The 17,460-nt window shown below is 34.1% G+C and overlaps 1 protein-coding gene across 2 annotated transcripts; it reads left to right on the top strand.

Annotated features, from left to right (window-relative positions):
• The first annotated feature begins 2,252 nt into the window (after positions 1-2,252).
• LOC120274104 (E3 SUMO-protein ligase SIZ1) lies at positions 2,253-16,651 on the top strand. Of its 2 annotated transcripts, XR_005540699.1 has the most exons (17): positions 2,253-2,729; positions 3,937-4,017; positions 4,139-4,181; positions 6,869-6,947; positions 7,065-7,224; positions 7,500-7,633; positions 8,904-8,972; positions 10,061-10,148; positions 11,009-11,084; positions 11,841-11,914; positions 12,460-12,567; positions 13,250-13,411; positions 13,714-13,818; positions 13,892-13,972; positions 14,063-15,260; positions 15,855-16,271; positions 16,346-16,651. XR_005540699.1 is itself a non-coding variant. In XM_039280859.1 (16 exons), the coding sequence occupies exons 1-16, from the start codon at positions 2,697-2,699 to the stop codon at positions 15,998-16,000; spliced, it is 2,637 nt and encodes an 878-aa protein (XP_039136793.1). In that variant the 5' UTR covers positions 2,253-2,696; the 3' UTR covers positions 16,001-16,651. The 2 variants fall into 2 exon arrangements, 1 of the variants encoding a protein (XP_039136793.1); XM_039280859.1 differs by having other exon boundaries at positions 15,855-16,651.
• The last annotated feature ends 809 nt before the right edge of the window (positions 16,652-17,460 follow it).

Below are 17,460 nucleotides of genomic sequence, written 5' to 3'. Positions count from 1 at the left end.
AAGCAAATAAATTTATTTTGTTGGGATTTTTTTTTTATGGTTATTCCAAAAAGTAGGTACTTTCTTCATCATGCTGAAATAAAACCATTGTATTATTATATATTAATATATATATATATATACACACACATCCGAATAGCAACTGAAAAAAACATTATAAAAAAACTAAATGAGAGTAAATGATAAGGCTTTTTGATATTGAATATTTACAAATATATCTTGTTTCGGAGAGGATCCGAGATCGAATTCTATGTTCATGCAAGGTGAGGGCATGTGGGTCGGCGTTGAACTCTGCTCCCCACATGCACGTCCCTAACATACCTTTAAATGGGGGACATTTGTCGTTTATTTGTCAAAAAAAATATTTACAAATATATATTTAAAAAAATAAAAATAAATAATAGCTATAAAAAAGTGTAGTTTTTACAATAGGTAAATTTATAATGACCTATATACAAGGCACATAAGTAATTTTTTAATTGACCTCCGGTTTTTTTAATAGATAAATTATTGTTGTATTAAAAAAAATAATAAAATACATAGATATGTCTCCTAACATTCTATTTTGTGAATTGAGGCAAAAAAAAATATATATATATATTAATGCCAAAGGTTCTTGGTTCAATAATATATTTGTTTTTTTTCATTCATATAAAAAGTGAGTATGAAAAATGAGTTTAACTCTTGCTTTCACAAAAATTAGGATACATAATGAATAAATATATTTTTTATTGGTAAAGATATAACTTTACAAAAGAGATTTTTCACTCACATACAGCCATGACATAGTTTGTTCATCTTATAAAAAATAAATAAAAAAACCAGCTGTAAGATAATTGCCATTAGTGAGTCTACACACTTTAATCAGTGAAAAACCCTCCTATTTTTGTGTTACACTTCTCAATTATTTCGTTGAACATGGCAACTTCATTGTAATTGCTCCCCATGACCATCCGTACATTAATAACACACCAAGGTTGCTTCATTTTTTAGTGTGATTATTACTTGCCCAAAATTTGTAGTTTATTAATAATTTTTTTTAATAAAAATTTTCATAAAAAAAAATTTCTAGAGGTTTTACTTTGACGGTAGAGTTTTTTGGCTAAAATTTTCCTTTTCTCCCTTATTTTTTAGGGTTTTTTTAATAAAAAATAAAGTATAAATTTTATGAAAATAAATCTATATGTATATATTTTTTTACGATATGTGAATAAGCGACATATAAAAAATATACATTAAGTGTGGAGTTATTGATCTCAACAGATTTATGCCTTATTAACATGGTACGTAAAACAACTCAGTATCAATAGACTAAAAATTCATTATCATAAATGTATAATTTTAATCATAATGCGAGAATTTTTTTTTATGTCACTATCATAACAGTCGAGCAATTAAAGTATTTGACTTTCATTCGAGAGCCACAAGGTTTGACTCTCTTATAATACATAATGGAGCCATAATAATAAAAATGTGTGTTTGATAGTTTACAATTATTATAAAAATAAAATAAATCTTTCCATTGTATTTTGTGTATGACTTTTGAAAATTTTTTTGGGGGTTATTTCTCCCAAAATTTGTGTCATTTTCCTTTTTTTTTAAAAATTAAAGATGCATTGTTTTATAAAAAAAATGATTTTTTTTACAAAAATTAATGAAAATTTAGGACGTGATATCAATGGATTTTCTAACTACATATGTCAATCCATAAATTCAATTTATTTATTTGTGATACAATGTTTTTTATTTATGACTTAATTAATAATCTAAATTTGAAAAAATCAACAAAACAAAAACATTGAAATTCTTAAAGTCATTAAAAAGAGAAACTCATAAACACAAACATATCATTTTGTGAACCAAAATTAATATTTCAAATGTCAAATTAAATATATTTTCATGGCATGGAAAATTCATTTGATAAAATTCATTTTTTTTCAATAATTAAATTTAATTATTTATCAAACAAAGTCAAATAAATATGTTTTTTAACAAAATGTGAACAAAAAATATACTCTAATCAGCATAGATATAAAGTTAATACTCAAGTCAAATTTAATTATAGAAAAATAAAAAAAAAGGGAAAAATATAAAAAAAATAAAATAGGAAAAAATAAAAAAGGGAAAATGGACTAACGGTGCATTTAACGGCGTTAGTGCTGAGAAGATACGCAATTATGCGGACATGGCGCGGATTTAAAAGGGTGGAACAAACCAGATTTAAATCCCTCGATATACGTCCGAGAGTAGTGCTTTTCTAAAGCTCGGAAGAGAAGGAAAAAGAGAGCACAACCCATCAACGCAAGCGAATCCATTGGAGAGAAACTGGGAAAGCCCTACCCACGCCGGCGAGAAGAAGGGCTGCAGTTCCACCTCCCCAATCCTCAATCCTCTCTCTCTCTCTTGAAGGATTTATAGGGTTTCCAATCCTTTTTCCCTGATCGGTGATCCCCCTTTCCGTGTTCCCCGATGTTCCAATTTTAGGGTTTTTTTGGAGCTCTTTATCCGGATTTCGATTGTATTTTCTTCCGATTTGGTGATGAGGGGTTCGTAGGGTTGTAGATTTTGATTTGTTTCGTTGTTTTACGGCTGTATTTTGAGGAATTTGGGTTGGGATTGGGTTTGGTCGAGAACTGGTTTTGGTACATCGCGGCGGTGTTGTTTGGTTTGCTGTCGCGGTGACGGTGGCGGGGGAGATGGCGGCGGTCGATTTGGTGTCTGGTTGCAAGGTAGCGATTTTTTTTTTTCTTCATTTCTTGCTTTGATTGGTTGTTGGCGTGGTTTGTTTGGATGATAAATTTGGATTGTGATATCAATCGGAGTTGTCTGACTATTGAATAAATTTGAATTCGAGATGTGTATATTAGGGTTTTGCATTCTCTTGTTCTGTTTTTGGTGACAATGACTGGTTTTCTTTTTCTTAACCATTTGAGTTTTTTTTTTCCTTTTGGTTGAATTCTTGGAATTATCATTTTGGTGGTTCCATAGTTTTTTTAGTCGTTTAGGGCGTTGTGCAGCTGCATCCCTGGTCTTGATTGACTAGGAGTTTAGATCCTAACTGCAATGTTGGAGATATGGCATTTGAATCCATAGACAAGGTGTTATTGGCACAAGATATTCCCTTGCCCAAATAATTGAATCCCAAAAAAATGATCTTTATATATGTATTTTTCCAGCAGTAGGCGATCAGTTTGGGATGCTGAATTTTTTTTTTTTTTCAACCAAGATGTTCATTTTTAATGGGCCGTCACTAGGCATTCTACGGGAAAATGGATTGTGCACGCATCTGTTTTCACAATTTTCCCTCAGATGTACTTTTTCGGTTCTTTTTAAGGCACACATTACCAACTTTGAGCACTGAATTTTTCCTACAAGACTGCATTTTTTATTTTTGAGTTATTATACCTGCATATCACAATATAGCCATTCATGTGTGCATCACTTAAACATGAATGCGGCTTCATGCGGAGGGTTAGACACATGCCCATGACCAAAATATAGATATTTACATAGGGATGGCGCTCTTGTTTTTTAGATGCTGTGCCGCTGTACATCTCTTCAGCGATTAACTTTGTATTATCATAGGGCCACCAGTTTTTTGGTATGGCCTGATGGAAATGTTTATGCCCTCGTTCTATGAATTTTGATCGATGCTTTATTGGAGATAATCTTGGTAGCTTGTGCCTTTTATTTATTTTTTTGAGTTTGTGAGTGGGTGGAGGGCATGGTGCGCCTAAAGGCTCTTGTGTTCTTCATGTTTTGTGACAGAAGATCATTTTGCAGAAACCTTGAAGATGCACTCATCATATGTTTCTTGTGAACTATTTTAATGCTAATGAGAAGATGCTCTATCAATTGACTTATGCTGCATGCATTTGGTAGAGGCTAATTTAGCAAAACCTATTAAATTGTTGATTTCAAATACTTTTACTTCAGGACAAGTTGGCTTACTTTAGGATAAAAGAGCTCAAAGATGTTCTGGGTCAGCTTGGTCTTGCAAAGCAAGGAAAAAAGCAGGTTAGTAGTCAAAATTCTTGTGTCTCCATTGATAATATGATATTTTGCCGTTGTTTGCTTTTTGCGTATGGCACTTTTAGTCTCCTTAACCTACTATCTTGTTGCTTTGAATTTTTTATAGGACCTTGTGGATAGGATCTTGGCGGTGCTTTCAGATGAACAAGGTACTGGTTTGGCTACTCCTTGCCCTGACATGACAAGCACTTCTATAAACATTTTTGTCTGTATTTTTGTATTTTTACTCACTTAAAATTGTTTTTGTGTTTCATCTGTTTAGAAGCTTTGGTACACGAATCAGAGCAGAAAAATAATTTTTGCAACTATGATCATTGGGTTGATATTTTAGTGATTTCTTTATAAATTTAGTATAATCCTATGTTTTACTTGAGTGGCTATTCACGGTTTTGTACCATTAGGAAAATTGTTTTGTTTTATGCTGTGATCGAGTTTGGGCTGGCAAGGCTTAAAATTTAGTGTTACATGTATATATGTACACATGAATATGCATAGATGGACAAGTAAAGCACATTGTTGGTAAAACTCAGAATAATAAGATTTAAATTAAAGCAAAATAAAATTCTTAGAATATGAAAAATTCAAAAAATAATTAGGATTAAAAGTAAATAAATAAGATAAGGAGTAATTTATTTAAAAACATGACAAAAAAAAATTTATGAAGCTTAAAAGATAAGGAAAAGATAAGGTGCATTAAAAAAAAAATAGAAAATCGAGATTAGAAATCAGAAGACAAATGAAAATGGACCGATAGGCTAAATCCAAAATTCTCTTGTTTATAAATATCAAAGCTAAAGCTAAAGAAGATATAACAGTGATTGCAATATGTTATCCACCTATCACCTTGTTATACCTAAATTTTACTCGATTTATGCATCTGAGGAAATCTATGACTTTCTTATTTAACATTAAAAATTTCCTAATGCATCTGAGGACTAAATTTTTCCAAATGCATCCCTGTGACACTAAAATTTTACCGATGCATCCTAGTAAACCAAAATTTTGTCGTATCTAAATAACAGTTTCTTGGGATAAGTAAATTGGTTTGTATGGATTTGAAAGTAACATTATCTAATTATCATTTCTACTTGAATGCATTGATCGCACACCAACCATGTGAACTTAGCAGACGCTGCCGTCGTTAGGATCTCCATCAACTTTTATTAACTCCTCGCGGTTGGTTATGCTTGTGAAGGATCAGTTGCTTACATTTTTCATGTTTTTGCTTTCGGCCATTTGCTTCCTTCCACCTAGTCAAGTGCCATACACATTGGATGCCCATCATTTTCCATCACTATAACGATGCATGAGTTAAAAGGAAGAGAAACAGGGCCTATCCATAGGATGGAGATATGGTGATATGGTGTTTTGAGACTTCAACATCTGAACTTTGTGTAGTTTTTTGTGCGTGGAACAGAGAAGTGATGTGAAGTGCACTATGGCTTTTGGTGATGTGAGTGTAGGAGGGAGATGGATGGTGAGAATGGGCGGCCTGGGATGTCAGGGAGTGATGGAAGAGATGGAAGTAGATTGTTTGAGACTTGAGAGTGGAGACTGGCTTTAGCTGGAGTGGCCATCCTTAGCAAAGTGTGTCCAAAGAGCTCTTGGTAGGAAGCATAGATGGTGGCAAGGACTGGGCATGGGCCTTCCTCTGTTGGAGTTTCATCCAATATTAGAAAATGGCCTATAGATTTAAAAATTATGGAAAATCGGGACTTTAACATACGGCTATTGACATAAGCTACCCAGCACTTGCTACATGTGCAGGTGGTGTGGATTGGGTTGCGTGTGAAGTACAACTTAGATTTTCAATAGGAATAAAAAGCTATTTATGAACACTATGACTTGAGGTTAGTTCCAACTATTTGGGGTTGGATGCATGAATCTTTCTCTTTCAGCATAGATGGTGGCAAGGACTGGGCATGAGCCTTCCTCTGTTGGAGTTTCATCCAATATTAGAAAATGGCCTATAGATTTAAAAAATTATGGAAAATCGGGACTTTAACGTACGACTATTGACATAAGCTACCCAACACTTGCTACATGTGTAGGTGGTGTGGATTGGGTTGCGTGTGAAGTACAACTTAGATTTTCAATAGGAATAAAAAGCTATTTATGAACGCTATGACTTGAGGTTAGTTCCAACTATTTGGGGTTGGATGCATGAATCTTTCTCTTTCATGTTGTTTTATAAAGAGCTAAAAACTAGATAGACTAAGATCAAACATATCAGTTTGTAAAGTTTTTGCTAAATAATTTTAAAATCCAACCTTCCACACTTCTGTTATGCATGTTTTGCGGTGATGCCTAAATGAATATATTCATGTGTGAGCATTCATGGTTATTCCTTTATGACATAGTCAAAATTTTTTAACGAGTGCATTTTTAGCACAAGTTTGGATGCATGCTCATAATATTAATAATCATCCAAGGATGCCTTTTTTTATTTTTTTTATTTTATCTTGTTTAATTTTAGTTTTTCTTTTAAGCCATTCTTGGCAGTGGTTCAATGTTGATTGTGTTGAGTCAAGTTCTACTTTGCCATGCCTGATATGTTGATGGACCTCGATTCTTACAAGATCCTCACAGTTAGATACATTAATGTACATTTAGGCAAATGCACATTTGTACGCCGCTTGTATATTTTCTTGACCTGCTAGTTAACAGGAAATTTTCATGACGAATTTGACTCGTAATAGCTTAAAATTGCCCCTGTTTCTTTCACAAACTATGTGATTTATATTCTAGGAATGTGTTGTTTTAATTTCTAAATTTCTTGCAATACTCCATTTTCAAATTATTCTTTTGCCTCACTCTTGTGTGTTCTACTTGGCAGTTTCCAAAGCACAACTTTGGGGGAGGAGAAGTTCTATAGGGAAAGAAGGAGTGGCAAAGATAATTGATGATACTTATAGGTATTTTCACAATTGTTATAGTTTTTGTAATTCTTTATTTAAAGTATGTATGCATTCTTCAAGTTTCTGTTAACATCTGTTCTCTGTGGCTTTGTTTTGTTATTTTTTTTCTTGCAGAAAAATGCAATCTCCTGGTGCTACTGATTTAGCAACTAGGAGCAACAGTGGCTCAGATTTTAATCACACAAAGCCTAATCAGGAAGTGGATGACTCATACCCGATGGAAAAGTTTCGGTGTCTATGTGGCAGTTCATTGACGACGGAGTCAACTATTAAGGTAGAATTCCAAGAGTTTTTGCAGCTTTTTTGTAAAATTATTATGGAAGTTCAGTCAATTATGCAGGTCTGGACGTAGCTCATGATCCCTGGAACATTTTGAGATTGAAATTAACAATGAAATTGTTGTTTTTTTACATGTCTCTTTCTTCTTTCACGATCATTTAAGGCATTTGTTTGTGATAATCATTCCCTTCAAGTCTTATGTCATCCTGTTAATTCCCTGTTGTAATGTTATATTTTGTCTTTTCTTATTGGTGGCATTTACTATTGCAGTGTGAAGATCTACGCTGCTCAACTTGGCAACATGTTGGTTGTGTCATAATTCCTGAGAAACCAATGGATGGCGTCTTGCCTGCCCCCCCAACCAGTTTTTATTGTGAAATATGCCGAATTAACAGGGCAGACCCGTAAGTGTCATTTATCTATGTCTTAGTGTTAGTTATCTGTATGCCCAGGCGCCTTTTTGTTTCTCTTGGCTATTTTCTGCAGCATCATGTTATATAACCCCGTGAATTTACAAGAAGCCCTTGACTCTGTTGCTGCCTTTTTTATAGTACCTTGTAGTGTTTGATTTTCATGCCAGTTCCATCCTTATCCTTATCAATGTTTTGTGGTGTTACTGTCTGCCATTTCATGTGCTCTTAGGTAGTGTTTGTTTCAAGGGATTTGGAGTTACATGTAACTCCAAATCCCTTACTTTTTTAAAATCCGGTGTTTGTTTTGATGTATTTCATTTTTCATGTGCTTTTGAAATCCCATCATTGAGGGATTTTGGTTTACGGTCAAAATGACCGTAAAACCAAATCCCGGGAGTTCAAAATCAGTATATATGCATATGTATATATACACATATATACAGAAATCTATACATATACGTATACATATATACACATACATACACATATACGCATACACATATACATATACATATATACACATATACATATACACATACACATATACATATATACACATATGTATATGTATACACACACATATACATACATACATACATATATATATACATAAATCTATACATATACACATACACATATACATATATACACATATATGTATGCACATACATATACATACATGTATGTGTATACATTCCCTAGATATACCTATATATAGTATGTTTACATATATAAATACACATATATATGTATATATATAAATATATATGTATATATACACAAATATATACATATATGTATATGTATATATGCATATACGCAGACATATCCATACATTAATTCCAGTTACATCCAACCAAACACAAGATTTGACTGCATTGTATTTTGAAAGCCAAGTATTTCCAGTTACATTGTAACTAGAAATCCACTACATTTAGAATTACATCCAACCAAACGCTACCTTAAATGACAAGCTGCATTGTTGTGAGTTGAACCTATTACTCAGATGCAGGTTAACCTTTCTGTAGTTTTATGACTACAATCTGTAGGAAAAGACAGAACTTTTCCATTTATTATGTGAAGATTTAGGTCCTTCAGATTTTCCCTTTTGTTCTAACATATGAAAATTGCGTTTGTCTCCTGTTTGCTTCTTATCTATGGGTGGGAAATATTTTCTTGAATTATTTACTATTTCCTTTTTTAGTCCTTACTATTGGAGTTTTGAAATTTCTTGAATTATAGTATATTTTACTTCGTACAGATTTTGGGTGACAATGTCTCATCCATTGCTTCCCATGAAGTTGTCAGCTTGTGGTGTGGCTGCAGATGGGTGAGTGCCATCTTGAAACCCAAAGTTCTCATTCTATGTTTTAAAATTATTTATTGTGTTGTTTTTTTTAAACTGTAATCGAGGCATTTGTTGGCATTATATGTATCACATCTCTGTACTCAGAAACATTATTTTTTGGTTTATAACCCTTGCACGCCATAACTGAGTAATTTAAGTTTCTTGGTCAGGCAAACAAATGTGTGGCATATGGCATACATTTTTATTTTGTGAGGGCAACTACCTGTGGAGAAAGTTACATTTATGAGACTATTTTGTTACATTATTGGATTATCACCATCTTAGACACAATTATGCAAAAGAAGAAATTAGCAAGGTGCTAGTCATATGGACTTTTCAAACCCTGAACCATAGCATCAAAGTGCTATATTGATTTGTGGCACTGAATCTTTTTTCTGCCATAGCATTTAAAATTAGAAAGTCTGTTATGTTTAGCTTTTTCAAAATTCTCTTCCATAGTGGGGTCTTAGTTCTTTGTAGCTGTTGTATGATCATTTTATTAACTTTGAGCATTGTTGATAGGTCATGATGTTTGTGGGATGACCTATTATGTTCTACATGTTGAGACAACATCTACTTTATCTCAGGCCCTTTATATTTGTTTTTGACCTTTAGTCATCCTAGTTTTTGTTAGTATTTTTCGTGATCCTTTTCTTCCTATTAACTATAGTTATGATCTTACCCAGTGCGACTCTCCTGTTGCAATCTGACTGCGTGAGTTCATTCTCTTTCATATTCAGTCAATTGTTAAGTGGAAAATGTCATGTTCATGTGGATATCCATTTCTTTGACTCTCTTGGAAACTGCTATAATTTTATTAAATTCTTGTTGATTTTTTTTTTATTATTTGGGCTACCTTGTATATCTATAGTACTAGACGCACTTCAGAGTTTGTTTTGTGCCATGATCATGAAATTAGAATGATTTGGTTGGGATGGGAACTGATATATCCTGGATAAATAAATTCTACCATATAGTGGTGCTGTGTGTGCTTATTTCAGTTATCTTGTGCTTTTATTTTAGTGAATTTTTTGTTTTCTCTTGATTAAGTCACTGAAATTATTTTCCAGAACAAGTATAATACAAACTACGGAGAGAACATTTAATTTGACAAGAGTGGAAAGAGAGATGCTACAGAGAAGTGAATTTGATCTTCAGGTTGGTGTCCTTCATAGATCATCATTTTGAGGTGGCAAGATTTTATATTTCTGCTTGAAGTTATTGCTAGCTACAGTGCGTGCTAGTTTTAGTTTAATAATGCATATGCTCTGCAAGTTTCAGCAGAACACACTAGTGCCCTATGTATTTCCTATTTTAATGTCCTCATTTTCAGGTGCATGTTAAAACTTTAAAATGTGGTACTTCCTGGAAACTCTTAAATTGGGGCACACTTCTGCCTTTGTGCTGAATTTAGAACTAGGAAGAACTAGTTATGTTCTTAAGGAAATTTTTTTTGTTTGTTCATTTGAAAGTTTGAAATAGTTTTAACAATATTAAAAAAAAAAGAAATAGAATACAAATTTAGGCAAGCTTCATTAAAATATCGCATTAAGGCATACTCATATTTAGTGGACAATCGTCTTTCTGTTCTCGACTTGCTAAGCATCTTTTGATTTCTAGGTTTCTCACATTACTAGATAGATTTACGTTTGGTGTGATTTGTTCAACTAGCTTTGCACTGTTATTTCCACTTTGACACTGTTCTCTGTATGACCTACTCCATTTCCAGAATGTATAATTTTATATCTATAGTAACCTTGTTTGATTTTATACAATGTCTGTAGGTAACCTTGAACCATACATTATTTCAGGCTATTTTCAGCATCATTTTCAAAGTTCATCTTATTGATTTTAAACATTTTTTTGTTTTCTCTGAATAAGTTTTCTCTGGATTATTCTAATCTTGCTGTTTGAATGTCATCTCTTAACAGTCTTTTTTGGTTCAGCAGGGTATATATATACAAATGTTATATTTTATTTTTCTTTCTTTTGTTGTAAACTGGCCTTTTATCATGCAGATATGGTGTATTCTTCTAAATGATAAAGTTCCATTCAGAATGCAGTGGCCACAGTACACTGAACTGCAAGTCAATGGTAAGGGGAGGTTCCCTCTTTAGTCTTATTGGTTCATGTGAGTGAAAATTTTAATGCTATGTTCATTTTTAAATCCTTGTTACAGGTTTAAAAAGTTGCCTTGTTAGTTGTTACTTGGATTATTCAAATATATGTTCTTGTTCTTTCTCTTGATCACATATTCTGTATATATTGGTGGTTAGAGTCATGGTAGGGGGAGCTTTTGGCTCCTTCAATTTTGCTGTGCTTCTGGATAGGTCAAGATGAAGTGAGAATAAATAAATTTGAGAAAGGTCTAAAATTGTTAGTAGGGACAAAGCTGAATACATCAAGCTCAATGATATTAAAATTAAAGAATTCAATCCTGCTTTTGTTGTTTGAACTTTTATTATTGATGTGTTCATCTTGAAACATATACGATTGAGCAACAAAATATTAAATAATTTTCTCAGAAAGAGCCACCTTTTCTTAAATGAGGGAAGTTGCTGTTTTGCTATTGTATTTGCATCTGGCTCCTTCACACTGTCAGGATTGATTCCTTTTTTTATCGAAGGAGTAGCTTGGAAGACATCAACAGTATTTAGTTTGTGTGTGTGTGTGCACACGCGCGCACACACACAGTCTCTCTCTCTCTCTCTCTCTCTCTCTCTCTCTCTCTTTCTATTGAAATCTTTTCTATCTAGTTAATCATGCCAGAATTTTGTTGTTCATACAGTTCATCCCCCATTCATTCCAATATTTCTTACAAATTGTTATAACATGTGATTCAATGACCAGCTAACTCAGTCAGAACTACCAATAGGCCTGGATCACAGATGCTAGGAATCAATGGCCGTGATGATGGTGCAACGGTGAGTTCTTTCTTATCCTCTGTGTGTGTAATTTAGTAAGACTGTGCTGGGCTCATTCCTAGGACCAAGTAAATAAGAAATATCAAATATATTTCCTTTATAACATAGTATTTCAAAATTATATACAATTATTTATTATATAGCATTAATTTTCCAATATATAGATTTAGTTTGAAGGGAACCAGGAATTTAGTTAATTGGGGATATGAGGCATGAGTTGTTATGATGAAATCAGTATATTCATACCATGTTGGTGGCTTGGCTGAACTATTTGTAGTTTAACTTCTAAGTTCATTGTTAACATATATCTTTCATATTACAAAGTTTTGAACACTTCGGAAATAACTTGTATTGCTTGATATTTAATAATACTAAAAACTCCCAAGTCATATTCCAAGTGATGCCTATTGCTTTTGTCATGATTGTTATGTTGGCATCAATGCTTTTGCTTTGCGCATGGCTTTCAACAATCGTCTCACAGCTAGTAAATACGATCTTATAAGTTTTATTCTTAATGTGCCATCTTGCTTTTTAACTACTTACAGATCACAACATGCAGTCGTGAAGGAATTAACAAGATTCTATTATCAAGTTGCGATCCTCGTGTATTTTGTTTAGGGATCAGAATTGCTAAGAAGCGGACAAAACAGCAGGTGATTTAATTTATTTATTACATGATCTTGGAGAGACTCATTTAAGTGAATGATATTTTCGGATTTTATTTATTTATTGGCTAAATCATGTAGCTTGAGGTTGCTGATGAATGATGGATGTTCTTAGGATACAGTTCAAAAATTAATGGTTACTGGATGGTATAATGCTCCTCAATATTTGGAATAATTTTCATGTTATGAGGATATTAGCATCCCATTGGGAAACATTTTGTAACACTTGGTGTTTGGTAATGCTTTTGGTATGCCTGCATTAGCATCTGGACTGACTACCAATTTTTTGTTAGTTTGAAGAGTGTTGTCTTTGTGTTCTGATTCATTTCTTTTTTTCTTTACTTGGGCCAACTTGTTAGTAGTTCTGTGGGTTGATATGTTAATGTTTTTAATTATCTCCAAGCAACAGTCAAGGCTTGGTGCTTATATCTGATGTTGAAGATTTCAGGTTCTGAACTTCTATTATAGCATTCAAAAATTTCTGTCACAATCCTGACATGTGGTTAGAAACCTCAGTTAGAAATGCATTTTGATGATGGATGCTATCTATTAAGTGTTAGCTCTGTTTACCGGATTAATTCCTAGGGCTATGTAATATGGAAGTGTGGGTACTTTACTACTCTTTGCTTTGACCGCTATATATTTTGATTATGCTTATGTCTATGTTTAGGTTCTAAACATGATACCCAGTGAAGCAAATGGGGAGCGCTTTGAGGAGGCCCTTGCTCGTGTTTGCCGGTGCATCGGCGGTGGAACTACCAAAGAGGATGCAGACAGTGACAGTGACATAGAAGTTGTTGCTGATTCAGTCACAGTCAATCTTCGCTGCCCTGTAAGTGATATTAATAGCCACTATACATAGTAGTACACAGATGACTAACAGCTTTGTTTATTATGGTGCCTAACTATTGCTTGGTTGAGCATTAGTTGCATTCTGGGGTTCTATTCTTTTTTGCTTTATTTTCTGACCTTAATTACAACATTTCACTCCCTGGAATCATTGCATATAATTTGAAAATTTTTCTCTTTGGATTAAGAATCTTACTACTTGAAGAAGAATTATTATGTGGGCAGAGGCAAGCTAGTTTTGTATGTTACTTGTGGTTTGCTCCAATTCTCATGTTGTGCTTGTAGATGAGTGGGTCTCGAATCAAGACTGCTGGTAGATTCAAGCCTTGTGTTCACATGGGGTGTTTTGACTTGGAAACTTTCATTGAAATGAATCAGCGTTCTCGTAAAGTGAGCATCGTCCCCGTTCTTTGAGTTTGTTCTTGTCCTGGCTTCATATGACCATGAGCTTTCCTTTGTGCAGTGGCAATGTCCAATTTGCCTGAAGAACTATTCTCTAGAGAACATCATCATTGATCCATATTTCAACCGTATTACTTCATTGGTAGGTATCATCTAATAGTATTTTAGCTTCATTTCTTTCTTGATTGGCTGGTGATATTGTTACATTTTCATTTTGTCATGTTGAATATAGATGCGAAATTGTGGTGAAGATGTGACTGAGATTGATGTGAAGCCTGATGGTTCCTGGCGTGCAAAGAGTGAGGGTGAATCAAGGGTTCTTGCTCAGTGGCATCTACCTGATGGCTCTCTTTGTCCTCCGGCGACTGCAGAAGTTAAACCTAAACTGGAGGTCTTTAAGGCAATTAAACAGGAAGGCACTTCTGAAGGTCATACAGGTTTGAAATTAGGAATCAAGAAAAACCGCAATGGAATTTGGGAGGTCAGTAAGCCTGAAGAGTTAAGCAACTCTCCTGGAAATCATCTGGTAGAACAATATGATAATCCTCGCCAGAATGTTATAGCAATGAGTAGCAGTGCCACTGGGAGCTACAGGGACGGTGAAGATCCCAGTGTTAATCAAGAGGGTGGGGGGCCTTTTGACTTTTCTCCTTTTAACAATGGGCTTGAGCAAAATTCTTTTCCTGTTAGTTTTGATGCACAGTATGATGTTAATAGAATCCCTGTTGCACCATCCAAAGATGCAGACGTCATTGTCCTTAGTGATTCTGATGAGGATAATATCACACTTATTTCTCCTGAAAATGGATATGAGACTGGTCCAGTGGGAACCAATGGCATTACCTTTTCTGCCAATCAAGCTGGAATTTCAGAAGGGATGCAAGGAGATCTCGGTCTCGGGACAAGTGGTACATCTTGTCTTCGTCTCTTTAGCAATGGAGTAGAGGATTTTGAGATGCCACCCTGGCCATTGCAACCAGGTTCTCAGGCTGGAAATGGCTTCCAGCTTTTTGACACAGAAACTGATGTACCAGCTGCTTTGGCCGATGGGCACAGTTTTGGTTGCACACCAATGAATGGCCACACTTTGGCATCAGATGGTGCATTGGGGGAAACTTCACGAATCAGGGACCTCCCAACTAGTCGTTCTAATTCAGAATTGAATGGAACACTAGTTGATAATCCTTTAGCATTCGGTAATGATGACCCTTCCTTGCAGATTTTTCTTCCTAGTGGTCCAGCTGGTGTTCCTATGCAAGCTGACCTGAGTGATCATATTGAATTCCCAAATGGGGCACGTTCTGATGATTGGATCTCTCTTAGCCTTGCTGGTGGAGGTGGTAAAAATGATATTGTTCCTACAAATGCATTGAATTCAAGACAAGATTTTGCTATGGAGGAGGATAGGATGGAGACATTAGCCAATACAGGTTTGCAACTTGTTTTGAATGATCAATTTTGCACACATGTTAGTAATATCCTCCGCAAATAATATTTAGAGTTTGTACTTGGTCATTGATTTGCTATCAAACTTTGCTATTGTTCACCTCTGAAATTATTTGTTTATTTTGTTTTCATCTTAACTTATAGTCTTGACACATTGAAAATTTTTAATATTAATCTACCAGTGCATGTTGGTAATGATTTTCATTGAATGCATTTAGAGTTGATTCATAGTTGTTAAATAAGCTATTGTATCCAGCTTTCCAATGATTTGATCACTGTCTTTTGGCTTAGTTCTGGGCTCTGAGGCAGTTAATTGCAACCCTTTGGACTTGCATTTGACATGTACGTAGTTGTGTGAAGTCTTGTTGCTTGCCATGGTTATATTTTATATGCTCATCCTTTTGCTCAACATCCTGCTGCTGATGTTCACCTATTACTCTCTTGCTTTGAAGTTCTAAAGTTATTTGTTTTAACCCAACCTGAGAAAAACTCAGATGTCTCTCTTGCATTAATTACTCTTTTCTTTTTGGTGGTACCATTATAGTATATGCTTCTAAAATTTGATCTTTATTTTGCAGCGTCTTTGCTGAAGAGCGTGGACAATAACCTTACAGATAATGTTACTTCAAACCACAAAAGATCAGAAAACTTCTTCACACACCAGCGTCAGCAACGTTCTGTTAAGTCTCGCCTCTACCTATCAATAGACACTGATTCAGATTAACCATGTGATGATGGTTTCATGGAGTGAGTGTTTCTTGTCGGTCTGCATGAATGGCCGCCGATCCTGTGCTTTTGCATTACCATCCTTCTACCAAATGTCAAAGCTTCTTCCCCCCCAACACACAAGAACAAAAAGTTGCAATGCATAATCACCTAGTTCCACCATTGAGCTTGATGAAGATCATTCCGATACCGTCAACCTTCAGAAATTGGTGTGTTTGTAACTGCTCTTCTTCGCCTAACAAATTACAATAGCCCTCCATCTTGACCAGGTGAGTGCTTCTTTTTTGACTCAATTTACAACCAAGCTGTGGTTGTTCCATAAGTTTTGTACATTATTTCATAGAAATGGAGAAACAAAAGTGAGAAAAATATGGAGGGCCATGGCCATCCCTGGTGTAAGCCGAAATTGACGGGAAGGGCTTGTGTATCTAACGCACCCCCGGTTTGAGCTGATGTAAATTCATATGCTTATTTAGATGACTGTTGAAATGCTATAAGGAACAACAGCCTTAGCCGCTGCAAATTGTTGCCAGAATTCTTGTGTTCATTCAGACAGTGATGCTGCAAAGTTGTAGTGAATGTCCATCATAAATGAAATATTTCCCTATAATGAGAAAAACATAAAATGGTACAGTTTTGTTGTACCTTATGTGCGTGACCCTAGCGAATTTTTAGTTTTAGTATTTTTTTTTTTTTTTTAATTTGTGAATATCATTAGTTCTTTTGCTGCCTCCTGCTATTTGTAACATTTGCTGCATTACCTTGATTCTATCAAGAACAAAAAGAAAACAAAAGAAATTCCATAATTAGTGTCTTAATGAATTAATACTCTAGGAAATCAAATAGATTTGTAAATTGCAGCTTCATATAGCTTCCTTTCAAAGAAGTATGTATAATTAGGATTTTGGCTACTGTGATTAAAGATATTATGAGAAATATATTTATTTTTTTAAAATATTATATTGAAAATTTTAGAACATTATTATTATTATTATTATTATTATTATTATTATTATTATTATTTCAAGTGAGTGAATCAATAGGCGTGTTTCCATTTTATTTCTATCAAAAGGTTTGTATTAATGAACCAATTAGGCATGGGTTTTATGTATATGCCACTCGCAGCAATAGGTAAGTGGTAATGTTTTTTGTTTGTGGGTTGTTTGTGCACATTTTAATATATATATATATATATATATATATATATTTAGGAGACACTCGACATCTGTAGATTTTCATTATGCACATGTTCCCTGTTCCCTTGAAATCCATTGAATCGTCATCTAATGATCCTGCATCTTCTGTTTTTTTGCACTTTTTCACCGTATTGTTTTTTTCCGCTTTTTATATTTTTTTAATCTGAACTTCACATGTTATTTATCTCTTACTTTTCATCATTTGCTGATATTCGATGTTTTTCATATATTTATGTTATATTGTTTTTAAAAAAAAATTTTT

The sequence above is a fragment of the Dioscorea cayenensis genome, chromosome 12 (assembly GCF_009730915.1).
Source record: "Dioscorea cayenensis subsp. rotundata cultivar TDr96_F1 chromosome 12, TDr96_F1_v2_PseudoChromosome.rev07_lg8_w22 25.fasta, whole genome shotgun sequence".
NCBI lineage: Eukaryota > Viridiplantae > Streptophyta > Magnoliopsida > Dioscoreales > Dioscoreaceae > Dioscorea > Dioscorea cayenensis.
Note: the sequence above shows the minus strand (reverse complement) of the source record. Positions and strands in the feature narration are given on the sequence as shown.